The 25655-nt window shown below is 38.9% G+C and overlaps 1 protein-coding gene across 1 annotated transcript in view; it reads right to left on the minus strand.

Annotated features, from left to right (window-relative positions):
• The window catches only part of Prp4k (pre-mRNA processing factor kinase PRP4K), a 28325-nt gene extending 3124 nt beyond the window's left edge, over positions 1-25201 (minus strand). The window contains 13 exon segments of the mRNA XM_034511151.2: positions 626-740; positions 4100-4253; positions 4789-4926; positions 5722-5869; positions 6395-6485; positions 8123-8196; positions 9649-9859; positions 10778-10859; positions 12089-12244; positions 14364-14537; positions 16338-17032; positions 17034-17535; positions 25016-25201. Of these exon segments, the coding sequence (XP_034367042.1) occupies positions 626-740; positions 4100-4253; positions 4789-4926; positions 5722-5869; positions 6395-6485; positions 8123-8196; positions 9649-9859; positions 10778-10859; positions 12089-12244; positions 14364-14537; positions 16338-17032; positions 17034-17535; positions 25016-25056 (2581 nt within the window). The 5' untranslated portion in view covers positions 25057-25201.
• Between the last annotated feature and the right edge of the window lie 454 nt (positions 25202-25655).

Consider the following 25655-nt stretch of genomic DNA (forward strand, 5'->3'; position numbering starts at 1 on the left):
TAAAAACAAAATGGAGGTTTTAATACATAAGGATAAGAATGAGCGACACCTTAATTTTTATTACCAGTAATGGGGAACTACCTTAGCTTAAACTATAGCCAAATCTCTAATATTGTAGTTTAGTTTCATGTTTTTTTCCCACTAATTCTTAACAGAGATACTTTTAAAAATAAAAAACAAAAACAAAAAAAGCAAAACAACAAAAAAATGCCAACAGGTTTAAAAATAGGGGAAGGAGAGAAACTGGAGGGACAAGTACAGATGCTTCTCTTTGTCCTTTGACCTTTGCTGAAGGTGCTAGTCAATCTCAACCCAGGCAACAGGAAGAGAAAAACCAAAGGTCCCACACAATCCATAAACATTATAATCAGACCTTGAACAATCAAGAGCAGTCTTCTAAAGTCGAGGGTTTTCCACAACTGTTTTGCTACTCTTGCTCGACATGATCAAGACTCCTGTCACAACTACCTTCATTCCACCTGAGGAGGATGAACTTGCTATGGTTCCCTTCCTCATGAATGAACTCGTGCAGCTGCTGAAGTGTGATGGAAAACAGTGCTTAGACATTACACACGCTGCTTCCACCAGAGGATGGCCACGCACAACAACAGTCTAAGACACTTACTGATCTCCGGAGCACGATAAAATCTACTGACAAGATAAGGCGTTATGTCATTATCTGCAACATGTGAAGCTGATCCAAAATCACAAAGCTTTAAAATTGTTTTGGATTCATTAACCTGCAAAACAATTTTTAAGGAAATTCAATTTATGTCAGGAATAAACAGACAAATTAAAATTGTCTTTACAAATTTACTCCCTATACTAAGAACAAAACCCACTCATTTCAAAATTCCTTTTCTATTATATGAGTTCCTAACTATAAAGTGTTCATTCAATATTTTATTACAACTATAGTAAGACTTTTCCAGTGAGTAAACACAGGGAAGACGAGGTACACTTAATTTTACCTAACTATATTTAAAATCTCATTTCGTGAGGCGAAGCACTTCTAAGCTTCCCTTTAATGCTTAAAGTCAAGTTACTTTCTACAAGAACATGAGAACATTTATTAATAGAAAACCTCTGACTAAATCAAATACCAGCTGCCAGGAAATTACAATGGCAATGAAAGGAGGGTGGCATGTGACTGACCACTAGTGATTCCTCATCAGTTACCTGGAGTAGGTCATCTGAAACTGTCACCACTTAAGTCTGAAAAATATTAAATCCCTTCAGTAGAAAGTATTAACAAGAAAATGTTAAATGTAACTAACAAAACTGATAAACATGAACTCTGGATTAGTCATTTGTTCTCCTTTCCTTGGTAAATACTTCCACATACACAGTAACAGTGACATCTGCTGAGAAAGGCTGGAGCTGCTCCTATGACTGCTGCCACTCATGACCAGAAGCATGTTCAGGATTAACAAGTGAAGAGAATTCATATTCCAGAGTCCCTTCCCCCCTTCAAAAGAGACACATACAAATTCTGAGTTGGGACTTGAACTTGGCCTACTGTTCCCATCCCCATGACAACGAATAGTTAACCAGCTCTAGTACTCTCTGGGGGAGGAGGAGTTATCTTCACAAAGTATAACCAGTGTTAACAAACTCTCAGTGGGACCCACAGAACTAAGTTCCTGCCCCCAGCCCAAAAAGTCTCTATATAGCTTTGGCAGGCCTGGAACTCATATATGTAACCAAGCTGGCCTTAAACTCAAAGTCCACCTGTCTCTGCCTCCAAGTACTAAGATTAAAAGCAAGCGCCACTAAGCCCAGTCAAACACAAATTATTTTAAACTACAACACAACATCAAGACCAATTTTCTTACTTTGAAGACCACTAGAAAGTTGTCTTAAAATGATAAATACATTTTTTATAAAAACAAACAAGCAAACAAATAACCCATGCAGCTACTGAAAAAGTTGTAACACCTGCTGCACTACAACCAGCCAATAACCACCCCCACCACACCACACTCAAGCGTGCATGCGCGCACACATAAAGGCACACTCGTGTGCATGCATGCAGTTTGCTATGCAATGTCTCTCCCCCATGAGGAATGCTGCACAGCATGTGGCTAAAACCAGGCTAAAGGCATTGGATTGTCAGAAATGAAATCAGTTCCAGGTATTCTCTGAGATTTTTTTTTTCCCAAGAGGAATATTTAGTTTCGAAACTTCATATGAAAACGTAAACTAACACTGATTAAAGAAGAAAGAACAAAAGCTTCTAGGGCACTGTCAAACATCAAACTCCCACGGCATGACACAAGTGTTTGCTGTGTAACTGTCTAAACTGCTTATTGTATGTGTATATTGTTTTTCACAATTTTTAAAAAAACAAATCAAGTTTAAAATGTGTAAGGTTGGCTACTCAATTTTATAATCCACTTACAATATACCTACCACTTCACTAATAGCTCAGCAATCCCACCCCTAAGTTGTATGAGGCAGGCAACATGACACAATACAAACACAAGCCAATGTGCATCACTAATTTAACAGCCTGGAAGGAATTATTCTAAGATAGATGGTATGTGTGTGCCTCAATGGGTAAAATGCTGGCTTTATAAGTAAGAGGACCAGAGTTCACACCCCCCCACACACATAAGATAATGGGAGTGGGGTTAAGTGCCTCTATTGTCAGCACTAAAACAGTAGATACAGCATACTCACAGGGGTTTACTGGCTGGCTAATTTAGCTAGTGGCTAAACTCTACATCCAGTGAGAGACTGTCTCAAAAAAAAAAAAAAAAAAAAAAAAAAAGATGGAGAAACAGTAGAGGAAAGACATTTCTATGCTGATCTTTGGCCTCTATGTGCTCACACACAGGGACACGCTGTGCACATGTGCATGCACTCATGTACCAAATACATAAAACCACACAAAATAAGTGTGAACTAAAGAGCTTTACGACTCATTAAACTTTTTGAGATCACAAATTTAGGGATACAGTATTGGAGACTGAACAAAGTGTCTCATGCAAGCATGAAGCACTGTCACTAAGCTTTAGTATCTCCTGCCCAATCACAATCAATCTCTTTAAGAATTTAGTTTGTCACAGCTCAAACATGAGTTCTCAGTAAAGAAACCTTACATATGTGGCTCTTCCTCTGGGACATTATTATAGAACTGATTAAAAAGTAAAAAAAAAGTATGCATTAAACAAACAAAACAAAACCAACCAAACCCAGAGCTGGGAGGGCTAGAGGAACAGTTCAGTTATTAAGAGGCTCACGATCCCAGAGGAAACAGGGTGTGGTGGGGGTGTCATTTAGTTCCTGGAACTCACAGGGCAGCTCACAACTCTCTATAATGCCAATCCCAAGGAATCTATGCTTCAGAATGTGACGACCACAGAAAGGTGAAGGGGCCAAAGAAGGGAGATTATTAATGCTTCTGCATTAATGCTATCACCATGATGACCATCTCCAAATTTCAAAACATCACACATTGTGAAATCTGACTGCACTACATGAGAAATCACTAACAAGAGATGTCACAACTTCAAAAGAAGACCATTAAAAGAAGACCATTCAACAATACCTAGCTGGAGCTGAACCTTACTGCTTGGGTCCCCAGAAGCCAGCTTCAAAGGCAAAAATATTAAAAAGTATCTGTAATCTCAGCATGAGACTTGAGCAACTAGGACAAGAAAACACTGAGTTGGAGGCCGCTAAAGAGCAAGACTGGATCTCAAAATCCCAAGCGAGCCAAACAAGCACCTTTTAAACTCCAAATAGCTGCTAAGCAGAAAGCAGTTTCTCGTGTCCACAACACCAGAACGGCAACACTGAACACCCTTCTCTAGCTGCTCAAGGAGGTCATTACCACCATTCCTGGGGTCACTGCACGCTAGAAATCCCTCCATCAAAATTTTAAAAAGGGACAATTTATCTCCTCTCCTCATAGTTTCCTATGAAACTCACTGCTCAATTTCAAACAAAGATAAAATTTGGCAAGTAAGTCATAAGGAGTTATTAAACACAGAATTACATTAAATGTTATTTTACAGTATAACAAGAATCCTATTATTAGTTAGTAGGAAGAGAGATGAATATACACACAAGGTGGCATGGTGGCTTGACTTACCAGAATATTATCGGGTTTGATATCTGCATGTAGGATATTACATCTTTTAAGGAGTTTCAATGCCAGGAACAACTGCTGACTGTACGATCGTACAGCCTTAATATGGAGGCCAACATCCTTACCGTATTTTTTTAATACCTCTCGCAAATTCATACTTTAAGGAAAGAAAAGAAAATGGGGTCAAAAATCAAATACAAAAGGCAAAAATACTTTCAGGCACAAAGTAAAATCAAGTGCAAAATACAATTTATATAACTGTTTGAGAACCATTATTCCGAATGGCTGATAAATTATTTAGCACTGAGATAAGAGAATAACAATATGTCCATAATACAGCTTCCCAATAAAGCTCAATTTTCAAAATAAACAAAGGAAGAACTACATTACTTGAGAAGGGTCTTCACCTGAAAATACAACTCAGAAGCCATCTTGCTGAAGGTCAAACTGTATCTGTCCCCACCACTCCTAAGTCTGTGCATCAGAGACTGCTAACCTGCCAGGTGCCTGAGGTTTCCTACTGCCTGCCACCCAATACAGAACTCTATGTCCGACACGATGATGACTTTCAAGATAATACAGTTAATAAGAAGAATCCACAGGAAAACTAAGCAGTTCCTCACAATTACCCAGCATGAGGCTGCTGGGTAAACCACAAGGAGCAACTGACTGTTCAGGTCTTGACACTTTACCTGAGAGGCTCAAATACGAGACAGAGATGCTGTTTATGGTAAAAGTGTCTGAAGAGGCGCAAGCAATGGAACTTGTCATCAGGATCAGCATCATTAAGTTTTTTCAAGAACTCTAGTTCTTTTAAACCAGTCTTTTGCCTGCAATGAAAAAAAGATTAGGACACAAGAATTTAGGAGTAACACCTGTTAGACACAGCCTCATACACTATGGGTAACACACTAACTACCCAAGTGTTATTTAATTAAAATTTTTAAATCTCAAAATATCTTAATACAATTATTATCCTGGTTCTTCTAAGAATGTAATTATTGGGCATATCTCCCTAAATATAACTGTACTAATAAAAATCTGACTATAAACTGTCATGAACTGCATCTAAAAAGTGAGTGTCTACAGTACAGAAGAAGGTTAGACTTCCCAACCAAATATATCTTTCTAAACCTAGGACAGTCAAAGACTTCAAGAAAAATCTGTAATACTTCTAACATCTGAAAAACAGTGAAAAGCTGGCTGTACCACCAGTTCTGTGTGTAGTAGATTTAAATATATGGGAATGAAAATTATCTATGCTTATGAAAGAAAAAAGTCAAGAATGACAGACACAAATAATTCCTGTCAGTAGGTAATAAATCATTTTGATTTGCTGGCTGCTATGTGCTCAGTAACAATCTATATTCTTTCATTTCTCCTTTCTAGATTAAGGCTGACAGAGCAGAAGATGACACTAGGGGGACACAGAAGAAGGGGGAGGGGGTATAAGGACATACTGGTACCCAGTAGCTATTGAAATGACTTTGACACAATAGAACTTCCCATGTAACACATGGCTCTAAATTTAAATTCTATATTCAAAAATCTTTTCTAAAAATTTTAGTTAACTAAGATTCTTGTTGGGTGTCTTGTTGTTGATTTTACTTCAGTTCTGAACTTACATGAGTTCATTGTTCCTGATGATCTTTACAGCCACTTCCTGATTGGCTCTTGCATTATCCCTGGCACGTACAACATTGCTGAACACACCCTGCCCAGTGTAGCCATACACATTATAACGCTTATCTAGGACTTCTCCAATGTTTACACCTAAAAAAACAAAATCAAGAAGTCATTTACACATTAGTTATTTAAAATTGGATGAAATTTCCACTGTTTCCAATATGCAATAGAAAACCAGTCACTGCCTCCACTGGTCATCTTTTCAGAATGTAACAGAAGTCACATTCCTATTTGAGAAACTCTCAGAGGTCCTGTGGTCCTATCAACTGCTGACAGCTTTATAAAAGGCTTGCTGAGGTGTCTTAAGCTGTAGTACTGCATGACAAAGACTTCCAGGACTAGCTGCTCTTGACTTACAAAGATGTTCAAGTGGTAGACCCTCTTCTCTAGAGAACTCACTCATGCCTGAAAATATCTACATACAAATTTAGGCTTGCTTTAATTAATATGTAATGCTTCTGGGCTGCTGACTGAAATATAACAAAAATTCACATGCCATGACTGATTGTGCCATACCTTCTATAAAGAGTTCAACAATGTGTGATAATTTGAGCAGTGTACTTTTATGGAATTACACAATGATTTTAAAGTTGATGAGAAATGCAAACTTACGGTAATAGCCTTCTGCATCTGTCCAATTATCTCTGAGGTTGGGATTCTCTTTGAAATCTTTCCCAATGCCAGCAGCGCGGAGACGAGCACTCTGAAATGAGGGAGGAGACCAGGTGATTGCACACTTGTAACTCCTTAATAATAAAAATGGCAATACTACTACTTTATTATATTAGTTGATTGTTACTATTGCTTATATACAAATTCAAGTTGCCAATGTAAAATTATAAAAATGTCTTACATCTTAAATAACAGGAAAAATATTTAAGATTTCCAAAAAGCTTTTGGGCATGATTAGGCACTAAAAATTAAAATAAAATAAAAGTTCAAAATCAGATCTTGTTTGCTTTAGCTGATGAGCCAGACTGGAGAAACTCCTACAGCCTGGAACTCAGTTAACCAACCACAGTGTCCAACATTACCTACCGATTTGCATCATTTCCTTCTCTGCCTCCCTGTCCATGGAGACATTTGTACCCTTACCACACAGGCATGAAATGTAGTAACATTCACTGGCTGTACTAGGTTGAGCCTGTGTGGAAAATTAAAAATAACATCTATCTAGTATTTGTGAATAACCCTGTTCCGTATTATTCTCCATGATACCCAGAAGTCCTGTAATAATGCTATAGTTTATTAAATGCCCCCAACCCACACTCCCAAGTCTCTGTGATAAAGGCTTTGGTTCCCAGGCTGGCACTGCTGGGAGGCAGTAGAATCTTGTAAAGAGCTGATACCTGTAAGATCAAAGGAGCTTATGAGACCCCAAATCCTCTTTTTCTCCCCCTTCTTGACTATTAAATGAGCAATTTTGCTGCCACCTGCTCCTGCCATGATATACTGTCTACTCACAAACTCAAACCAGCAAGGCCAACTGATTATGAACTAGAACCCAAACAAATCTTTCCTCTTTATAAATTAGTTGTTCAAGTATTTCATTAGAGTAACAGAAAGAGAACCAAGTATCACCTAGGCAAATGGTGAGTGCTAATTCTTCAATGGAGGCAGTATTTACTTCATCTTCTCTTAACTCATTCTCTTCTAGTGCTCCCGTTGTGCCCCATGTGATGCATTACAGACTTCTCAGGCCAAACGCAATGTCTCACACAGTGAGTATTCTACCTCATTTTGATTTTTCCTGTAACATCTATCCTCTCTTTCTTCTTATTAAGGCTTTATATTTATGACCCTTTCAATATAAACTGAAATGGCTTCAGACTTTAAGGTTTATCTGTAGTAAAGTCTTTCAATAAAAAGGCACCGACAAAATATTACAGCAAAAAGAACAAAAATAAAATAAGAACAGAAAAATATTACTGACAAAGATCACCTAACCAACCCTATCATGGTATCTAACTACTACACATATACTCCTGTTCCTGCGCTGAAATGCCATTTGTATACACATGCACACAAGTACATTTAGGCCTTTGGGTGCAACTTTGGTAAGAAACTAATAATTTCCACTAATAATTCAATTGAGAAACAGGCTTTTACACTTGATATGAATTCCAATTCTTCTCTTGTATATCTTTTAAAACCTCTGACATAATTTTAGCCTCAGAGAAGAACAAAGTTAGTCCACTTCAGTTCTGAGATGCTGCTTACACAGCCTGTCCAGATGTTATTACATCCAATGTTGTTAATGTGAACCTCATTGCTCTGTAACTACTCACAAACATTAGATACACAGACTTTTTCCTAGGTCACCAATTTAAAATTACTCACATCAAAATAAGCAGCAAACATATCATCAGATTCTGTAAACATATCAGGTGCCAAAAGCTTCTTTTGAGATGAACCTTAAATGAAATCAGTATTTATTAGACCTTGAGACATAAAAGCAGAAATTAAAATCCAAGTCAATAGAAGAATCAGTAGCATTAATCAAACTTCTTCTTAAGAACTGGTTTTCAACTAATAATTCAATTGAGAAATAGGCTTTTATACTTGATGTGAAATATCGACTGTAAGTACAAAGAAGAAAAACTAATGTCAATTTCTGCCATGGCTGGTTTAGATAAATAGCTCTATGGTAATCTTGGATTAAAATGAAAAGCTATCCTTAAAACCTTCTTAACTTAAACCAGTGTGGTGGTATATTCATTTAATCCCAGCACACAGGAGGCAGAGACAGGCAGATTTCTCTGAATTCAAGGCCAGCCTGTTCTATAGAAAGATATCCAGGACAGCCAGGGCTACACAGAGAAAGTCTGACTTGAAAACAAACAAAAAAGTCTTATATTAAATACCTCAAAGTGTAAATTCCCCCTTTAGTCAGATATAGACCAGCCTCCACCAGTTTAAAATTTGCTACGAAAATAACTAATACTCATATAGAAAACTGAACAATAAAAAAGAAATGCAATGGTTTTCAACAAGTGAATACCCAAATCACAGTAAGAGAAATACAAACTCAAGCTACCATTAGGTTACAAGTACTTATCAAGGACAGTGACTAAAATTCTAAAAGACAACAATACTATATTATTAAGACTGGATAAATAAGTACTCAGGTGTGGTTTATGGGATAGCAAAATTACATTAACTTGCAAGAGGAGAATTTGACAACTTATAGCAAGATCACACACAAATAGTCTACTACTAATCTAGGAATCCCATTTCTTACATTAATATTAGAGAAATGAAAACAGAAACTACAACCTAAGTCAACAAAAAAGTCAGTCGTGTTAAACTTGTTTCCCTTCTTGCACATTGGCTTTCAAGGCAACTTCCAAAACTGTGGCTCTGTACTGAAAATGACCTGATGTGCATTCTTATTAAATAAGAATATAATAGGTGGCCACAATTCAGTCAGATGCCGAAATAAAATATCCCTGACAACAAGAAATGAGATAATCAGTAGAGTCCCTGTCTTGCCAAAACCTGTATTAAAAAAGTAAGGTATCAAACCAGCACGCACTTGTGATCCCAGCACTGGGGAGACACAGACACTGGCCCCTGGGCCAGCTGGGCCTACTCAGCAAGCTGCACACCAGTGAGTGAGGGACCCGTCTCAAGAAAAGATAGGTGGGAACTGAGAAGTAAAATCTGAGCTTTTCCCTTGGCCTGTACGTGCACTCCTACCATACAGACACATATATACACAAAGTAAGTTAAAAAGCACATTAATCCAGAACATTATTATTTAAGCATGATACTCCTACTTCTTTTTAACTTTCCTCAAATCTAATTGTTCTAAGGTTCTACAGTTAAACCTGCAGAGAAAAGCTTCGTTAAGGTACTCAACTCACCATTATTCTGTTCAACTGTCATTAGATTATGTTTGGCTTTTACTGAGGCCTCAAAGGTGTCAACATTCTCCCGCTCATATTCTTTTACGTCAGCAGCCACCCGCTCCAAGATGTCATCTGGTGAAGGGGATCGTGATCTTGTGCTGCTCTGGGGGCTGCTTGGCTCAGATGGCACAGATATATTGCTATCTTCGGCAAGATATTTATATTTCTATAATAACAATAGATACATCAGCTTCATAAAATCAGATATTATCTAAATATATTACTTGCAAAGAGGTGCAGCATTTGGACACTGGGAGCACTGCAAATGTAAAACAACAAAGGCAGCCACATCTGGCTTCCTTCAGGTACACAATACTTACAAAATTCTCAATTTTGCTAACTCTGAAAAGTAGTTGTGTTTGATGTACCTGACCATATGAAATTCTATCCTCTGGCATGACTTTTGTCTCAGACAGCCAAGGAGATGTGGTTTTTCAAAGCAGCAAATCATATTGCTTCATGACTATTGAGATGTATATAACTACCTTTCTGACTCAGCTTTCATTTAAACCCCAATTGTGGGCTGGCAATATGGCTCAGTGACTTAATGTGACTGCCATTAAGCTGGCAACCCAAGTTCAATCTTCAGAACCCACATGGTGGGGGAAAAAACAACTCCTACCACATGATCCTCATTTCCATGCTCAGGCCATGATATACTACACATAAACACACACACACACACACACTCACTCATTCACAATACAAAGACACAAACGCAAAAGCCTGAAGCAAAACTGAAATTGTAAAATTCGCCAGTATCCTTTTAGATAAAGTAGGTTTTTTGTATAGTACCAAATAAGTGATTTTGCTAAAAGTACTTTCAATTTGTCCTACACTGTAAGAATTTTCATGTTTGTTAAAAAATTCTCATGTTTTACATAAGAAGTTTATAGTACAGCTTGATATAAAACAAAACAAAGAGCTATAGGTCAGTTTTAATAACTAAAGAAATGGCCCTATTTGAAAGTCTCATGAATATGTGTAAACTCTTCTTGTGACCTGGTTACTGTCACTACTTCTTTGCTCAACTTAAAAGCCTTTCTCATACTGATTACCAAGCACTAGAAGAAGCATCACATACCTGCACAATAGCTTGCCTCTGTATCCGTCTCTGTTCTATCAGAGCCTCTTCATCTTCTTCCTCCACATCAAAATCTTCAAGGCTTAAAAAAAGTTTCCAAACATTTTTGTAAAATTAAAGTTGAAGTCACAGTCACTGATCCAAGGCTCAAAGTTGTCTAATGGGAGCCCAGCAAACTTTACCCTCACCTTGTGCACCGCACCAAAACAAGAAACAAGAAAGATCTCTGCATTCAAGATACCTACCCTACCAGTGGCTCTTTTGTGACCTTAGAAAAGAGTTTTTACTGCTTTAAGTTTTCTCGTCTCTAAAGCAAAGGCAGAACAGGTAAGCTGACATTTTTTCCCCTTGGTCACAGAAAGCTCATGGAAGCTTCCGGTCTATTTCCTATCAACTATGCAAGCAGGCTGCGGTGCCACCTACAAACCCAGCAAAAACCAACATGATAAAAAATAAAAATTAAAAATTAAAAAAAAGGATTTAAGAAAGGATGCACACACTTGGCTCTTTTCAGATGGACAATGTGGCTCAATGTTCAATTCTACCTGAACCATCTGCCCACATGTTCTTCAAAGACCTCTGCAATCTTTATGACCTACTAAGTGCACTGCTGAGTAGTATAACATTAACAAGTGTATTGTGACTATGTCAAGCTCTACGCAGAACCCTTCTCCTTCCAGCTTCCTCAGTCATAGAACCAACAGTGGCTCCTTAGTTCAAGCACTTTAGGGATGGACTGTTTTGTGAGGGGAATTGGCCTGTGCACTACAGGATCTCGTATCCTTGGCCTTCTGCCACCAGGTGACAATAGGTCTTCAGTCATGAACAAAATGTCTCCAGGGAGGCAAGAAGTGCTACTGAGAAACACTCTTAGCTTTGTTTGCTTCTGAGATAGTGCTTTTAGAAGCTTGTATTTTAAAACATTTTCTCATACCTTAGAAAACTTAGTCATTGAACTATTTCTCTATCTCACTGTAACAGATATACTGCCCACCAACTAGTCCAACAGAAAAGCATGCAACATCTGACATGAACTGCAAAGTCTAAACTTCATATAGAAACTTCTTCCCCTAAAATGGTCTGCTCTAATAAAAACAAAAGACAGTAAAATGATGGCCTGATATTCAACTCAATCTAGAAAAGGCAGAGCCCTTAAATTCCGAAAAACATACTAATAAGCAGAGGGTTAGCCTTTAAATTCAGGATGAAATCAGGGATTCACTTATGACAGTTAGGCAGAAACTGAAGACCCCACCCAGTATCCCGATTTTCCTACACTAGAAACATGAAATACTGACAGTCCATTCTTACTTATCATCAGATGAAGACTCTTGCTCAACCTTCATTCCTTCCGAGAGACTTCCTTTAAATTTATCTTCCTTTACTTTGCTTCTGCTCCTTCTCCTATGACCACCCCTTGATCGAGACCTTCTTCTCAACCGTGACCTGCTCCTTCGACTCCTATCTCTATTTGAAAGGAAAAAAAAAGGGGACATATAAATATTTGTTAAAGTATCAAATAAAGTGAGCAAACAACACCGTGTGTGGGGAAGAATAAAGGGGGACTTTGAACTCTATGCTCAATTTTTCTGTGACCCTTCCATCTTCTGTACTGGCTAGTTTTGTGTGTCTACTTGACACAAGCTAAATTCATCAGAGACGAAGGCTCCTCACTTGAGGAAATGCTTAGCTGAGATCCAGTTATAAGGCATTTTCTCAATTAGTAATCAATAGGGGAGGATGGTGCCATCATCCCTGGGCAGCAAGCCAGTAAGCAGCACTCCTCCATGGTCTCCGTATCAGCTCCTGCACCCAGGTTCCTGTCTTGCTTAGGGTTTCTGTCCTGACTTCCTCCAATGATGAACTATAGATTCAGAAGTATAAGCTGAATAAACCCTTTCCTCCCCAACTTGCTTTTTGGGTTACCATGTTTCACTGCAGTAAAAGAAACTCAAACCATGACACCTTCAAAATCTATTCTATTAAAGAAAGGTGCCCAGACATGACAATACACCATATAATCCCAACACTCAGGAGGAGGCTATGAGGACTGGGAATAGCAAGACGCAAATTCTTTAAAAATTTGTTTTTAAAGATTTTGTTTGTGAGGTCCTAAATGAATATATGTATGTGTACAACTGGTATGCAGAGGCCTGAACAGGGCATTCAAGGCCCTGGAACTAGCAGTCAACAACAGTGAGCCACCATGTGGGAACCAAACCCAGGACCTCTGCTAGAGCAGCAAGTGGTCTTAAGAACTCTCTCTGGCTTCTCACTTAGGAATTTAAACAACTAAACACAGTTAATAATTCTTATTAAATTACATTAATTTCTCATGAGTATGGAGTTAATAAGCACAACAGAAACAAATACTTATGTTTCTTTGGTTGTTCTAGACACTGTGTGTGCTGGTCAAGCACTCTACCACCAAGCTAGCTACACTACCAGCACCTCTATCCTCTCAGAGTACCAAAGCTGTGACTCACGGGCTACTGCTCTGCACTGTGCTCCTGCGTACGTTATCTTATATGTAAACATGTTTGTGAGGGTGAGTACACACAACCCTGTACAAGAATGCAGACCCCAGAGCAGGATGGCTTTCTCTATCGTCCTCCATCTTACTCCTCAATAATGCCATTTCCATTTCTAGAAGATAGCTTTAAAGAGTAAATTATCAGAAACATGTAAGGTGGTTCTAATGTGAGCCCTTGGTGTGTCGCCTTCCTAAACTATATTCAAAAAGATGTAACAAGGCTGAGAAAAGAATTTGCATTAAATTAAGGTTAATATACGCATGATTTTAAAGTCTTTTTTTAGTAACCTGCAAATAACACATACTTTATATAAGATGTTTTCTAGAAATGAGTTGAGATGTTTACTTTTAGTCAGAAAATCCTAACCAGAAATCAAGTTACTTATACAATCTTTTAGCAAGGCCTAGTTAAAAAAAATTGTTAAGTATTATCAGTTTTAAAGACTGTTTTTATTATGTGTGTCTGTATGCATGAATGCCATGTATATACAGGTGTCATGTCCAGGAAGGCCAGAAGAGGGCTCTAGATCTCTTGGAGCTGGAGTTACAGGTGGTTGTGGTCACATGACAATGTTGAGACCAAAATTTAGGTTTACTGAAGAGCAGGTGAGCCATCTCCCTAGACCTTTAACTGAATTCTTAAAGACCAATGGTTTGTATAAACTTCAAAGGAAACTATGCTAAAGAAAACTGTGTTGGGCTGGAGATGGATCAGCAGTTAAGAGCACTGGCTGCTTTTCCAGAGGACCCAGGTTCACTTCCCAGCACCCACATGGCAGCTCATACCCATCTGTAGCTCCAGTTCCAGGGGACTTGACACTATGCAAATAGACATGCAAGCAAAACACCAATGCACATAAAAATAAAAATTAAAAAAAAAAAAAGAAAACTGTGTGCAATATCCCATGCTGGCAGAAGAAAGCTATGGGATCAAAACTGAAATGTTTCAGAGAAAATGGTCTGTGGGCAAACCTGCCAATGCAGCTACCTTAATTCTCAAAAAGAGCCCAAGGTTACGGAACGGAGAAGATAGCACTGGTCCTCCATAGTTACCTTCTCCGAGGAGATCGGCTTCTTCTTCTAGGAGACCTGCTGCGTCTCAATGGGGAACGGGACCTCCTTCTAATGGGAGACCTACTTCTTCTTCGGGTTGGAGACCACCTATTGATGGGGCTGGCATCTTTTGATCGTTCACATCTACCAAGGATATCATCACGAGGTCGTGTTCTTAAGGAAACAAATGCAAGTTCAGAGAAAAACAGACCAAACTAAAAGAATCTGTTTGATATTTAAAAGGCGTAAGACTCACAAACTTAATGAGAGTAACTGACTAAAATACTTTAAATCACCATTTAAAGTCAGATGACCCCATTGGCATTATGGTGCTAGAGAAGGCATACAATTAATTTATTTCCCATGACCTCAAAATTTAAGAATTTAAAGACTATTTATATGTTAAAAAGAAACTCTTAATCTTATGTACAACTCAAAAGAAACTTCTCTAAATAGGTCTAATAGTCTACTTCCTCATTTTGGATTGTCTACATATTGACATTTCTATGCTTAAATTTTGTTTGTTTATGTATGTGGACATACGTGTGTCTTGGCACACATGGAAGTCAGAGTTAACTTTCTAAGATACTACTGTACATATAAGTAGACTGGGCAAATCCACTTCTGTGATTATTCTATGAAGAAGCCTCAAATATGACCAACAGATATCTCTGTACACAATAGTGAAAAATAAACCCATGTAATGTTCATCAGCAAATATGGAACTTCTACACTGTAACATATACATATATGTTACATATATATATGTATAAACATATGTTTATATACACACACACACATATATATCTTATATATACTGTTACCAAAGCATGTTTTCAAAAAAAAAAGTATGCCATCTCTACTTTGAGATAAATTGGAAGATTCCGTTTATAAGAAAATGTGTCCATACAATAGGCTAGCAGGATATAAACTTATTGTGAGAGTCTGTAGAGGGCTGGGGAGTCCAAGAACTTATAGGTTTCTACATCATTTGACTTTTTCTTTAGTCTGAACTTCTTTTACAATTTAAAAAAAAAAAAAAAAAGGCAGGGGTGTTTTGAGTAAGTACTTAAGGTTGGCCTTTAATAAAACTTTCAAACTGGAATACCCAGGATGACTAAGAAACACTTCAGATACAAACAATCAGTTAACCTAACAGCCTCAAAGCAGGATGCTAAAGGAAAGGGGCAGTCTTAGTGTAATGTTATTCACAAGTGAAGAGTAAACAGCCTCCTGAAATGACACTTGAAAACTGTCTTCAAAGTTCTCACAATATGATGATAGAAACTTCAAGATCAACTTAGAGTTACACTGAACGTATTAACAGGAATGAGTGAACAGAATTCATACCATCTTTATACGCCCACATCTTTGTAAAACTTGACAGATTAATTCCAAAATATACAATTCCTATATATAATAAACATTTCTAAAACACCTCTCCTATTTTAAATTTAGTTCTATGATCCTGGTCAATCATTTGATTGTACACTATATAAAACTTAGGGCCAGCATGGTGGGACACACCTGCAATCCCGGCAGTTAGGAGGCTGACATGAGAGTAGTAAGTTTGAGGCCAGTCACAGCCCTATCATTAGACCATGTCTTAAAACCTTCCCCACCAAAAAGGAAAAAAACAAGTTATGAAGGACTCCCTCTCACTGGGCTAAAATATCCCATATCGATTTTTAAAAACTGCTTAGATTTAAAAGGGGGACTGAGTAAGTTAGAGGCTAAATTAAGTCGGGAACTTGAAAAAAAAAAAAAGACAGTCATTCAACTATTCTTAAAGCATACATTAATTATGATAAAAAAAACCTTTAGTGTTAATATAATTAATGCACTAAATTCTATTAAGAGTTATGAAACCCATCACTATCTCACTTAAAACTTATCTTTGTAGTCATTTTTTTCCTTTAAAATAGAAATTGCTAGTAAAAGCGTAGATTTTAGACTGTCTCATGAACAGGTTACCTCGGAGAAGAAAGTCGTCTCCTCTCTGGTTCTCTCCGCTTCCTTTCTAAGGACCGGCTCTTGGCCCTTCTGCCTGGAGACAGAGTTCGAGAAGGTGATTTGCTCTGCTTAGATCTTCTGTCATTGAGAAGCGGAGACCTACTTCTTCTTGACTTGTCTCGTTGTTTTGGAGACAAACTTCTTCTTTTAGGACTACGGCCAGGTCTTCTACTGGGTGACCTATTTTCCTTCCCAGAAGAAGCATCTTTTGAAGGTGACTTAACTGGCTTCTTCTCTTTGTCAATTTCAGATCGTTTTGACTTCCGCTCTTTGGACCTTGACCTTCTGTCTTTGGATTTATCTCTTAAGTCGACTGGGGACTTGGATTTTTTAGATCTATCTCGACTTCTTTCATTTACAATTGGTGATTTTTTCCTATCCTTTATTTTACCTTTCTCTTCACTCTTAATCTTCTCATCAGCAGGAGATCTGGCCTTCCCCACTTTCTCTTGGGACCGCCGTCTAAGGGTAGGGGACTTCGATTTTCTTGCTTGGTCTTGAGACTTGCTTCTTTTGGATGGACTTTTGGATTTTCTCCTCTCCTTGGACTTGCTCCTGTTTGCCTTCTCTCTCACCATTTCCACAGCTCCCTTGCCTTTCCTCTTGTCTGACCTATGCCGAGTCCGTTCTTTGGATCTGCTCTTACTTCGTTTTTTTTGCACTATTTTTGTTGTCCGTAATTTCAAGTTTTCCCCGAGTACTGGAAGACCTGGTACTGGACCTATTTCCATTCCTTGCCTTTTCATGAATCTCTCCTTCTTCTTCAGAGCCAGACTCATAGCCTTGCAAAATGAGCCCCATTCCAGACTGGACCTTGCCCTCCATCAACTCATTATCAAGCTCAGCTTTAATCAAGGCTCTCTGTTTTTCCAAGTCTTCCAGCAAAGCTAAATCATCAAGCTTAGTTCTTTTTGCAGGGGACAGGCCTTCTTTGTCAGAAGCATCGATAACTTCTTTCCGTTTGTGTTTCTTATGCTTATGCTTATGTTTGTGTTTTTTATCCCTATCTTCTTCTGAGGAATGTTTATGTTTCTTATGTTTACTTCTGTGTTTATGCTTCTTTTTTTTGTGACGACTGTGTTTATTTTGAGATTGGTCTTCAGATACTTCTCCATTTTCTTCATTTACACTCTTTTCAGAATTATCAGCATCATCCATCCTGTAAGTGCACAAAGCACATTTTACAATCACAATAAACCCAGTATTCAGTTATAACAGTAATAATAAAATGAATCTCAATGTATCGTGATAGTCACTAAAATGTTGTGTATTATTTAAAGGGTGCAAATGACCAGAGCTGAGGTGGTGGAGACACAACGACCTGTTTTAATAACTGAATTAAAATCTAAAAGTATTAGATGAAATATATTATGGAGTATGGCTTTGACAATCATTTAACTGAAAGAAATCCAAACCAGTAACAATAAAATCCAATTAATTTTAGTTAAACAGAAACTCCAGTAATTCGATTTTAAACCAGCATTTCTCACAAATACGAAAGGCCCACTTTCTCTTTTCATAAGGCAGAGAGACTAGTATACTGAGAAGCTAATCTTTTCTACTTGATGCTCAGAAAACTTGGTTGCGAACAATAATCTACCTGTTTACTTGCTATGAACATATCTCACCTAAACACCCCTTCTTGAAAAAACTCAAAAGCTAATATTGGCTAAATCCAAAATGGTTAGTGTGCCCCCAGAAGCTTCAGAAGAGCACAGTAGTAACAATACAAACAAAAAAATTCCATGGTCTAAGACTTCAGAGAACTAGCTGGAATGAGGACTGTGGTGGTTTGAACATGCCTGGCCCATAGTAAGAGGCCCACTATTAGGAGGTGTGGCCTTGTTGGAATAGGTGTGGCCTTGTTGGAGGAAGTATTCTGCTGTGCAGGAGAACTCTGAGGTCTACTAGTTGCTCAAGCTCTGCCTAGGGCAGAAGAGAACCTCCTCCTGGCTGACAGCAGAGTCTCCTTTTGCTTGTCTTTGAATCAAGATGCCGAATTCTCAGCTCCTTCTCCAGCACCGTATCTGCCTGCATGCTGCCATACTAACTGACTGAACCTCTGAAACTGAAAGCCAGCTCCAATTAAATGTTTGCCTTTATAAGAATTGCCTTGGTCATGGTGTCTCTTCACAGCAATAAAACCCAAACTAAGACAAGGACTCTTGGTCTTCAGCTACCAAGCTACAACAACCACCAGAAAAAGCTTTCTGGAGGCCAAAAGTATCTAATAATGGAAACTTTGCAGGATTTAAGCCAGCAATTGTTCAGCAAATTATTTATTCTCTCTGAATTTCAAATAAAAATTGTTATCCCAAATTATGTTCATATGCACAGATGCTATGTAAAAAACAATGAACTAAGGTAGGGTCTGTGTTTTAAATGCTTTCGCTATGAATTTATGACTCCCAACTTGTCAAGGTGAAGTGTTCAATAATTCCAGATTCAATACAAGCTCAACAGCATTGCAGATGCTCCTTGACTTACACGATGTCCAGCAGAACCACTGTAAATAGATTCAAAATATTTTAAGTAAAATAACATACTTAATGTACCAATCCTACCAAACATCATAGCTGACAATCTGTAGGAATTAACTTCTCCCCCTGAAGGCACTTCACGACTTTCTACAAGATAAGACCAAAAGCAAAATCAAGATAGTCTTCAGTTTATACCAGCACACTATTCTAGAAGAGGATACAGTTCATTTGACCTCAAAGGATATAGTCCTGGCATGTTTGTGAAGTTGTTTTGTTTCTTGCAAAAGAAGGAATCATGAATCTATTCATCAGTCTCTGAACATTTTTAAATGACTTATTACTACATTAAGGTATTCATCAATGTGACCAGAAATAAAACTGCCCAAGGGTATATTCGCTTCCCTAAGAGCAAGTATAGTACAGTGGGAAAGAACATCACACAGAACAAACATATAACATGGAGAAGTACCAATGACAAAAGACCCAAAGAAGGAGGTACTGGAACACAGAAGGGTCCTCTAAACTCGTATTTGAAAACAGTCAATAAGGGTGTTTTGTAGATCCCAGGGGTAGAGGTGTGGGGGGCGGGGGTGTCCGACCCATTTGTTAACTGGATACATTGAAGAAAAGATGTTAACTGAGAAGGAACGTGTGCTAAAAAGTAAGGTGGATTAACAGTATGTAAGAATGAGCAAAAAATTTGAAGAGAAATAGCACTTCAAATAGAGAAAGCAGACAGCAAACGTCAGGCATGTAGAGAAAACCACACTCCAATCACGATGGTCAGGGCATGAAACCTGTAAAGACTCTGGTCTAAGGAGGTTAATCTCTCAAGTGAAACAATGAGAGATGACAAAATATATGTGGTTCCAGGAGTGAGTGAGACAGAACTAAAAGGCCACTGGGAACCCAAGGGCACAGGAACTGTAAGGTTAGAGTGGTGGCTGGATTATCTACAAAAACACTGCCATTTCTGGGACTGTAGCAGGGGATGGGTCTACAGTCTTGTTCTCTAGGTCTCAGTTTTCAATAACTTCGTAGGGGAGAAGGATACAGAGTATTTCTGAGTGAAAAGTTATCAGGACATCAATGAAGGAGAGAAACACACATAGCCATTAAATGGCATCAAACAAACAGAACCCTCAAATTTAGCACCTTCAATTTCAGCTACAATCAAGTATAGGAAAGGAAATGCATTGAAGAGATGTGCAGAGTAACTGTCCTATGATGACTCAGGTTTTAGTGTGGGGCAATTTCTTGCTAATAGAGTATGAGACGATACAGGACAACTGTAGTATGCTTTCCTGGATCACATCTTTTTTTAAATCAAAGACTTCAAAGAAAAAGAACATCATCTTTGTACATTAACAAACACAGTTTTATACTACAGAGCAGGAAGATGCATATGTACTTAAACAGACTGCCAACGGTATTTCAACTTTGCTCTTGATAGAGCAAATTACAGGTTAATTTCTTTCCCTTTCAGAAATCTCTCATCCAGAAGATAGGGTTTTTCCCCCTTTGAATCTTGACTGATTATAGGGAAAGTTCAAGAAATATTATACTAATCTTAAAGATAAAACATTCATTTAAAATGGTATATAAAATCTAAGTATCCACAGTATAGAATTTTAGTCACAAAAGTAACTATAAGTCACACTACATAAAACTGTCCTTAAAATGAAAGTACACAGTCCCCAGACCAGACACTGGAGTTAAAAACTTGGTTCCACTACTGTACAAGTTGTGAGAATTTGGCAAGGTGTCAAGTCCTGTCCCTCTGGAACTTGCTTTGTAGACCAGTCTGACCTTAAACCCAGAGATATGCCTCCTGAGTGCTGGGATTAGGGTTTGGCAAGTTTAAGGAGTCTGTAACCTAAGGTATCTCTTCTCTCAGATGGAAAGAACAATTGTACCTACCTAAAAAGATAAAATATTAAATGCTTCTCTTTAAACAGTGGTTAGCATGAACTAACTGTCCCCCAAGTAAGATGTTATTATTATATACATATTAGACAAATATAGTTGTTCACATACCCTGTGGAAATGCAAAGCAGTTATTAAGTTATTGTAAGGAATACTATCAAAAGCAGCAGATGATTCTAGAATCAAACTACTTGACTCAAAATGCTGCCCCAACACAACACAGCTATTATAACCTTGGGCAAGGTGCTCCTCTAATGGCATTTTCTTCAGCCATAAAAACTGGATAATCAGTAACACAGACAAATCATAGGTTTGTTATGACAATTAGGCTAAATTCACATAAAATATGTTTTTTGCTTCTTTAGCACCTAGTGCCTCCCGGATTTCTATGTGCACACACTGTACTTCTTGGTACTTAATATGCAATACCCTAACTAATTAAAATCTGTTCACTCACCCTCCCCCCTAAAATTCCTGCTGTTTTAAAGATGGTGGATATAGAATGCTAAGTATAGCTCAGTAAAGGAATTAACTTTAGGCATGAAATAAGTTTCATTAAGAACTGTGATATAACCTAGCTTTTAAAAAAAATCTACAATTTTACAAATATTTTTTTTGATGAAAAATGTGACTTTAGGACAACCAATATAGGGTTTCCAAAATAATCCTATTTACTCCTGCAGCAAACTTCTAGCTTCTTCAGTTGATCTTGAATTATATTATGGTTCCAAAGGCACCTCAGTGGCATAGGATCTAGCATGTGTCAAGCCTTGGTTTTACTACCAGTACGACAAGAAAATAGGTATATAAATTAAGTGACAAAAAAAGTTCATTATCAACATCATTTTCTTAAAGCATAATAAAAAGCTGCTGGTCAAGACAAATAATGGCTTTTTTGATAGTTTACATGGACAACAAAAACTATATAAATCCTATACATATAAATCTATTCTTTATGTTTGCATTTTACAATGCAACAAAGAGATGCGCATGCAACAAATGTCACAAAGGTAGTATTTATTAGCAACCTACTAGCCTATATTAGTTAACATTCATTCACATCCAGGATTAATGATGAATCTAAAGTACATAAAACACAGGAGGCTTCAGGCTTCAGCAGCTGGCTCATCTGTTAAGTTTTACCCTGTAAGCTACTGAGGTCTTGGGAGGATCTGGCACAATACACGACACAGAACACTTTCAAAACATATCATCAAAATAAAGTCATCAATTACCATGCACTAGTGCTATTTTAACTTTCTTTTCCACAAATGTCGACTACAGAACAGGGAGGGGCAGGGTAAAGTGAGGAAACCCTATGTGGCTTACAACTTTCACCATCGTTAAGCAGCTCAAAGATGTGTTTGGCCTCACTATATAGCTCTAGCTGGCTTGAAACTCAGAGAAGTCTACCTCCTAAGAGCTGGAATTAAAAGTATACAACATCATGCCTGGTTATCAACAGATAAGTCTTCCCCCCCTCCCTTTTTTTCCCTGCCTTTCAAGACAGGATTTCTGTGTAGCCCTGGCTGCCCTCAAACTAGCCTGCCTCTACCTGGGCCTCTGGAATGCTGGGATTAAAGGTTTGCACCACCATTGTCCAGCTAGGATAGTCTTTATAAATTTATTTGGGAAGCATTCAATTTATGCTTTCTAGATAAGCAAGCTAGACAATTTAAAAAAGGCAATTCTTTAAAAATACGTTAATATTGAGCAAAGTCCAATGTAAAGGAAGTAACTAAATGACTTTCTCTTCCAAACTGAACTGCTTTTAAAACAGAATTGATAGAGACAGGAGTTAGAATGGATCCCAAAGACCAACTGGTCTTAAATCTATTTTCTGTTTTTCCTTTTCCAAATCATGTTTCAGGAATTACATTTTAATGTATTAGAAACATCACATCAAAAACACATCTTTGGTTGGGCATGGTAGGGCATGCTTGTAAATGGAAAGTTTGGGAGGGAGGTCAGCCTGAAAGACAGAGCCAGCTCAGGGGAGTGAGGTGCATCTCCGTGGTAGAACACACTTAGGCTAGTGGTTGTGAGGTTCTGGGTTTACTCCTAGTGCCAGGCCCTGTTCAAGGATCTCAGGCTGAGAATGTGGCTCAGGGGTAAAGTACTTGCTTATTAACATATGCAAAAGGGTTCTTAATTCGATCCTTAATTCTTCTTCAACCCCTACAAAGATCTTTCTGGGATACTAGTAAAAAACATTATTTTAAAATCTTAGGAGCAACTGAAAAAGGAGTCACAGTACAACAGTCAGAAGCTGGCCTTTAAAACCATATTGAGCAAAGTTAAATGTGTCTATCAGTGTGACCTTGAGTAAACTACTTAATTTCTCTGTGTTAGTTTCATCATCCATAAAATACCATCAAAACCAGTATCTAGCTCCACAGTATTGTTACAAGAATTAATGAGCTACTATGTGAATGATTTGAACAGTATCTGGTCCCTAGTGATTTCCAATAGATTTTTTTTTAAAGCTGAAGTAAAGAGGCTGACAAATGTACAGGCCATTAAAACAAAAGCCCTTTGGGCCTTTGAGGAAATTTAGACTATGTAATATGTGTGTCCTTAATTTTCTATTTTGAATAGCTTCCTTATAACTACTAGCTGTTCAGTGTAACTCCAAGGCATTTAGATATTGCCTGAGCACTATGGTCAGCAACACACATAATGCTTGCTTTCATATCAAATTGTTATTTACTTCATTAATTACTTTCAAATTAGCAAAAATAGGACACAGAAAAATCCATTTACACAACTTCTGTGGGGGAAGGAAGGTTAAATTAAAAACTACTGTCAGTGTTATGTACAGTTGCCAGAACCTAAACAAATCCATGTTTATAAAGATAGATTATTTAAATACGCAAATAATAGGGCCGACTCATACTCAAAATAAATGTGAATGAACTCTCCCCTCAAATTAAGTAAATGGACATAAAACCAATAACTTTTCAGATTACCAGAACACACACTCAGCTGTACAGCCAAAGATACCCATCAAGCTAAACTAACATCCTGTAACTGCCACACCACGAACTTGGAAAAACAACAAGCTATGTCTAGTTAAAACCCTGTTGTCTGCTAAGCCCAACTGCCACCCACGACAACAATGCAACTTTCAAACATACTTAATAAAAAAGGAATTCTCTATCGAGCTGAGTAAAGCGAATGACAGGGGAACCCCAAACTAGACTCTGAGCAAAGCCAAGCTATCTTGTGGCAGGCAAAGTTGTCCTCTGTCAGAAGTTGCTGGAGACAAAGCGTATCAAAGGCTTTCCTAAACAGGTTGGAAACATAGATAATGCAGATGTAAGGGGTGGGGGCTGGAGGGGGGTTGCTGTAGCCACGCAGTCTTCAGAGCTTTTAAAGTTAAGCTTTCCTACCATAAATGTGGGAAACAAAACACTGCTCGTATTTAGGCAACAGCTAAGTCCTTTTGCCTATTCAAGAATCTGCTCTCTTGGCTTCAAAAACTTCTATATTCGCTTAATTATAAACATAGACTAGAATGGTTTAGAAGTAGCAATGATTCCTAATACTTTTCCCATGTCCCTCCCTGAAGGGTTATAAACTAGGGCAAAATACTGCCAGGCCTCCAAACCCAGGTAGTCTACCTTACTTTGCCTTAAGTTTGAAAGTTAGAAATAAGCTACCAATGAATAGAGAACTACCGGGTTGTGGTTGGAATGAAGAGTAATGGGCGAAGGACTTCGCTAGCACAATTTCCGGGAGAGTCAAAAGTGTGACCCTAGGATCCCCGTCTCCGCTTTTACCATCAGCAGGATCGCAGGGATAGTATATACGTTAGGAAAGTGAGGCTTAGCCTGCCGGCCGCCACTGCCCCTCGGGTCCCTCATGGGGAGATCACCGAGGGTTGAGACCAGAGAGCTGCACGGTCCCCCGGGAGGAGCAGAAAGGCGCGACCTCAGGGCAGCAGCAGCAGCCACCACGCTAACTGGACCTGTAGAGGCCGCTCGTGCCGCCGCCTCCCGGGGCAACGACGCGCAGCAGGCCGCGCTGCCGGCACCCCAACAGCCGCGGCCCCACCGGCAGCACAGCCGGGGCCGCTCCCACGCCTCCCGCCGCACCACCCACGGCGCGCGGAAAGGCAAAGTTTGGCTGTCGCCGTTAGGCCTGAACTTTCCCGCCCGTCGCGCAGGTCGCTGCGGTCCCCCGCACGGCGGCCTGGCGGCCCAGTTCCGACCACCCGCACGGTGCACTTACTCCGATTGCTCCCGCAGCGACGGGGGCTCCGTGGCGGCCATCTTGAACTTCCCGACTTCTCCGCGTCGCTGGCGGCGGCTCCGCGAACCGTGGACGCCAGTGGAAGCGGAGGAAGAAGGGAAAAGCAGTCGCGCATGTGCAAAGCACGTAGAGAAAAGCAGCACTCGGAGTCCGCGCTAAGAATCCGGATAGAAAAACCTCTGCGTCCGGGGGCGGGGCGCGGAGTGCCGTGATGTAATTTCCGGAGCTAGGGGGCGGACCATGGGCGATGAGGCCTTATTCACTTAGAGGGTTAGGCTGTGTGCAAGTTTGACTGTTGAGTGTAGGAACCTCCTGGAGAAAGGAGCGAAGAAAGGGGCCGGGGCCATTGCTGAGAGCTGAGTCTCTATGTGGTCCAGTAGTGAGTGAAAATTGTTGTTGCTCTTATTGTCGCTGATTGATTAGCGGAGAGCTCGTAGACCTGGCCTAATTTAAACAGCCAGACTATCTCCCAGGTCCCCTTTTGACCTTCTGTTCTTTATGGTATGCTTTATATGGGAATTACGTTTTCTGTCTCTGGGAGGAATAAGTTGGAGATCATGGACCTCATCTGATACCGAACTGAGACCAATTTCAGATTTACATACACCATTCTTAAAAG

This window comes from Arvicanthis niloticus, chromosome 8 (assembly GCF_011762505.2).
Source record: "Arvicanthis niloticus isolate mArvNil1 chromosome 8, mArvNil1.pat.X, whole genome shotgun sequence".
NCBI classification, from domain to species: Eukaryota; Metazoa; Chordata; class Mammalia; order Rodentia; family Muridae; genus Arvicanthis; species Arvicanthis niloticus.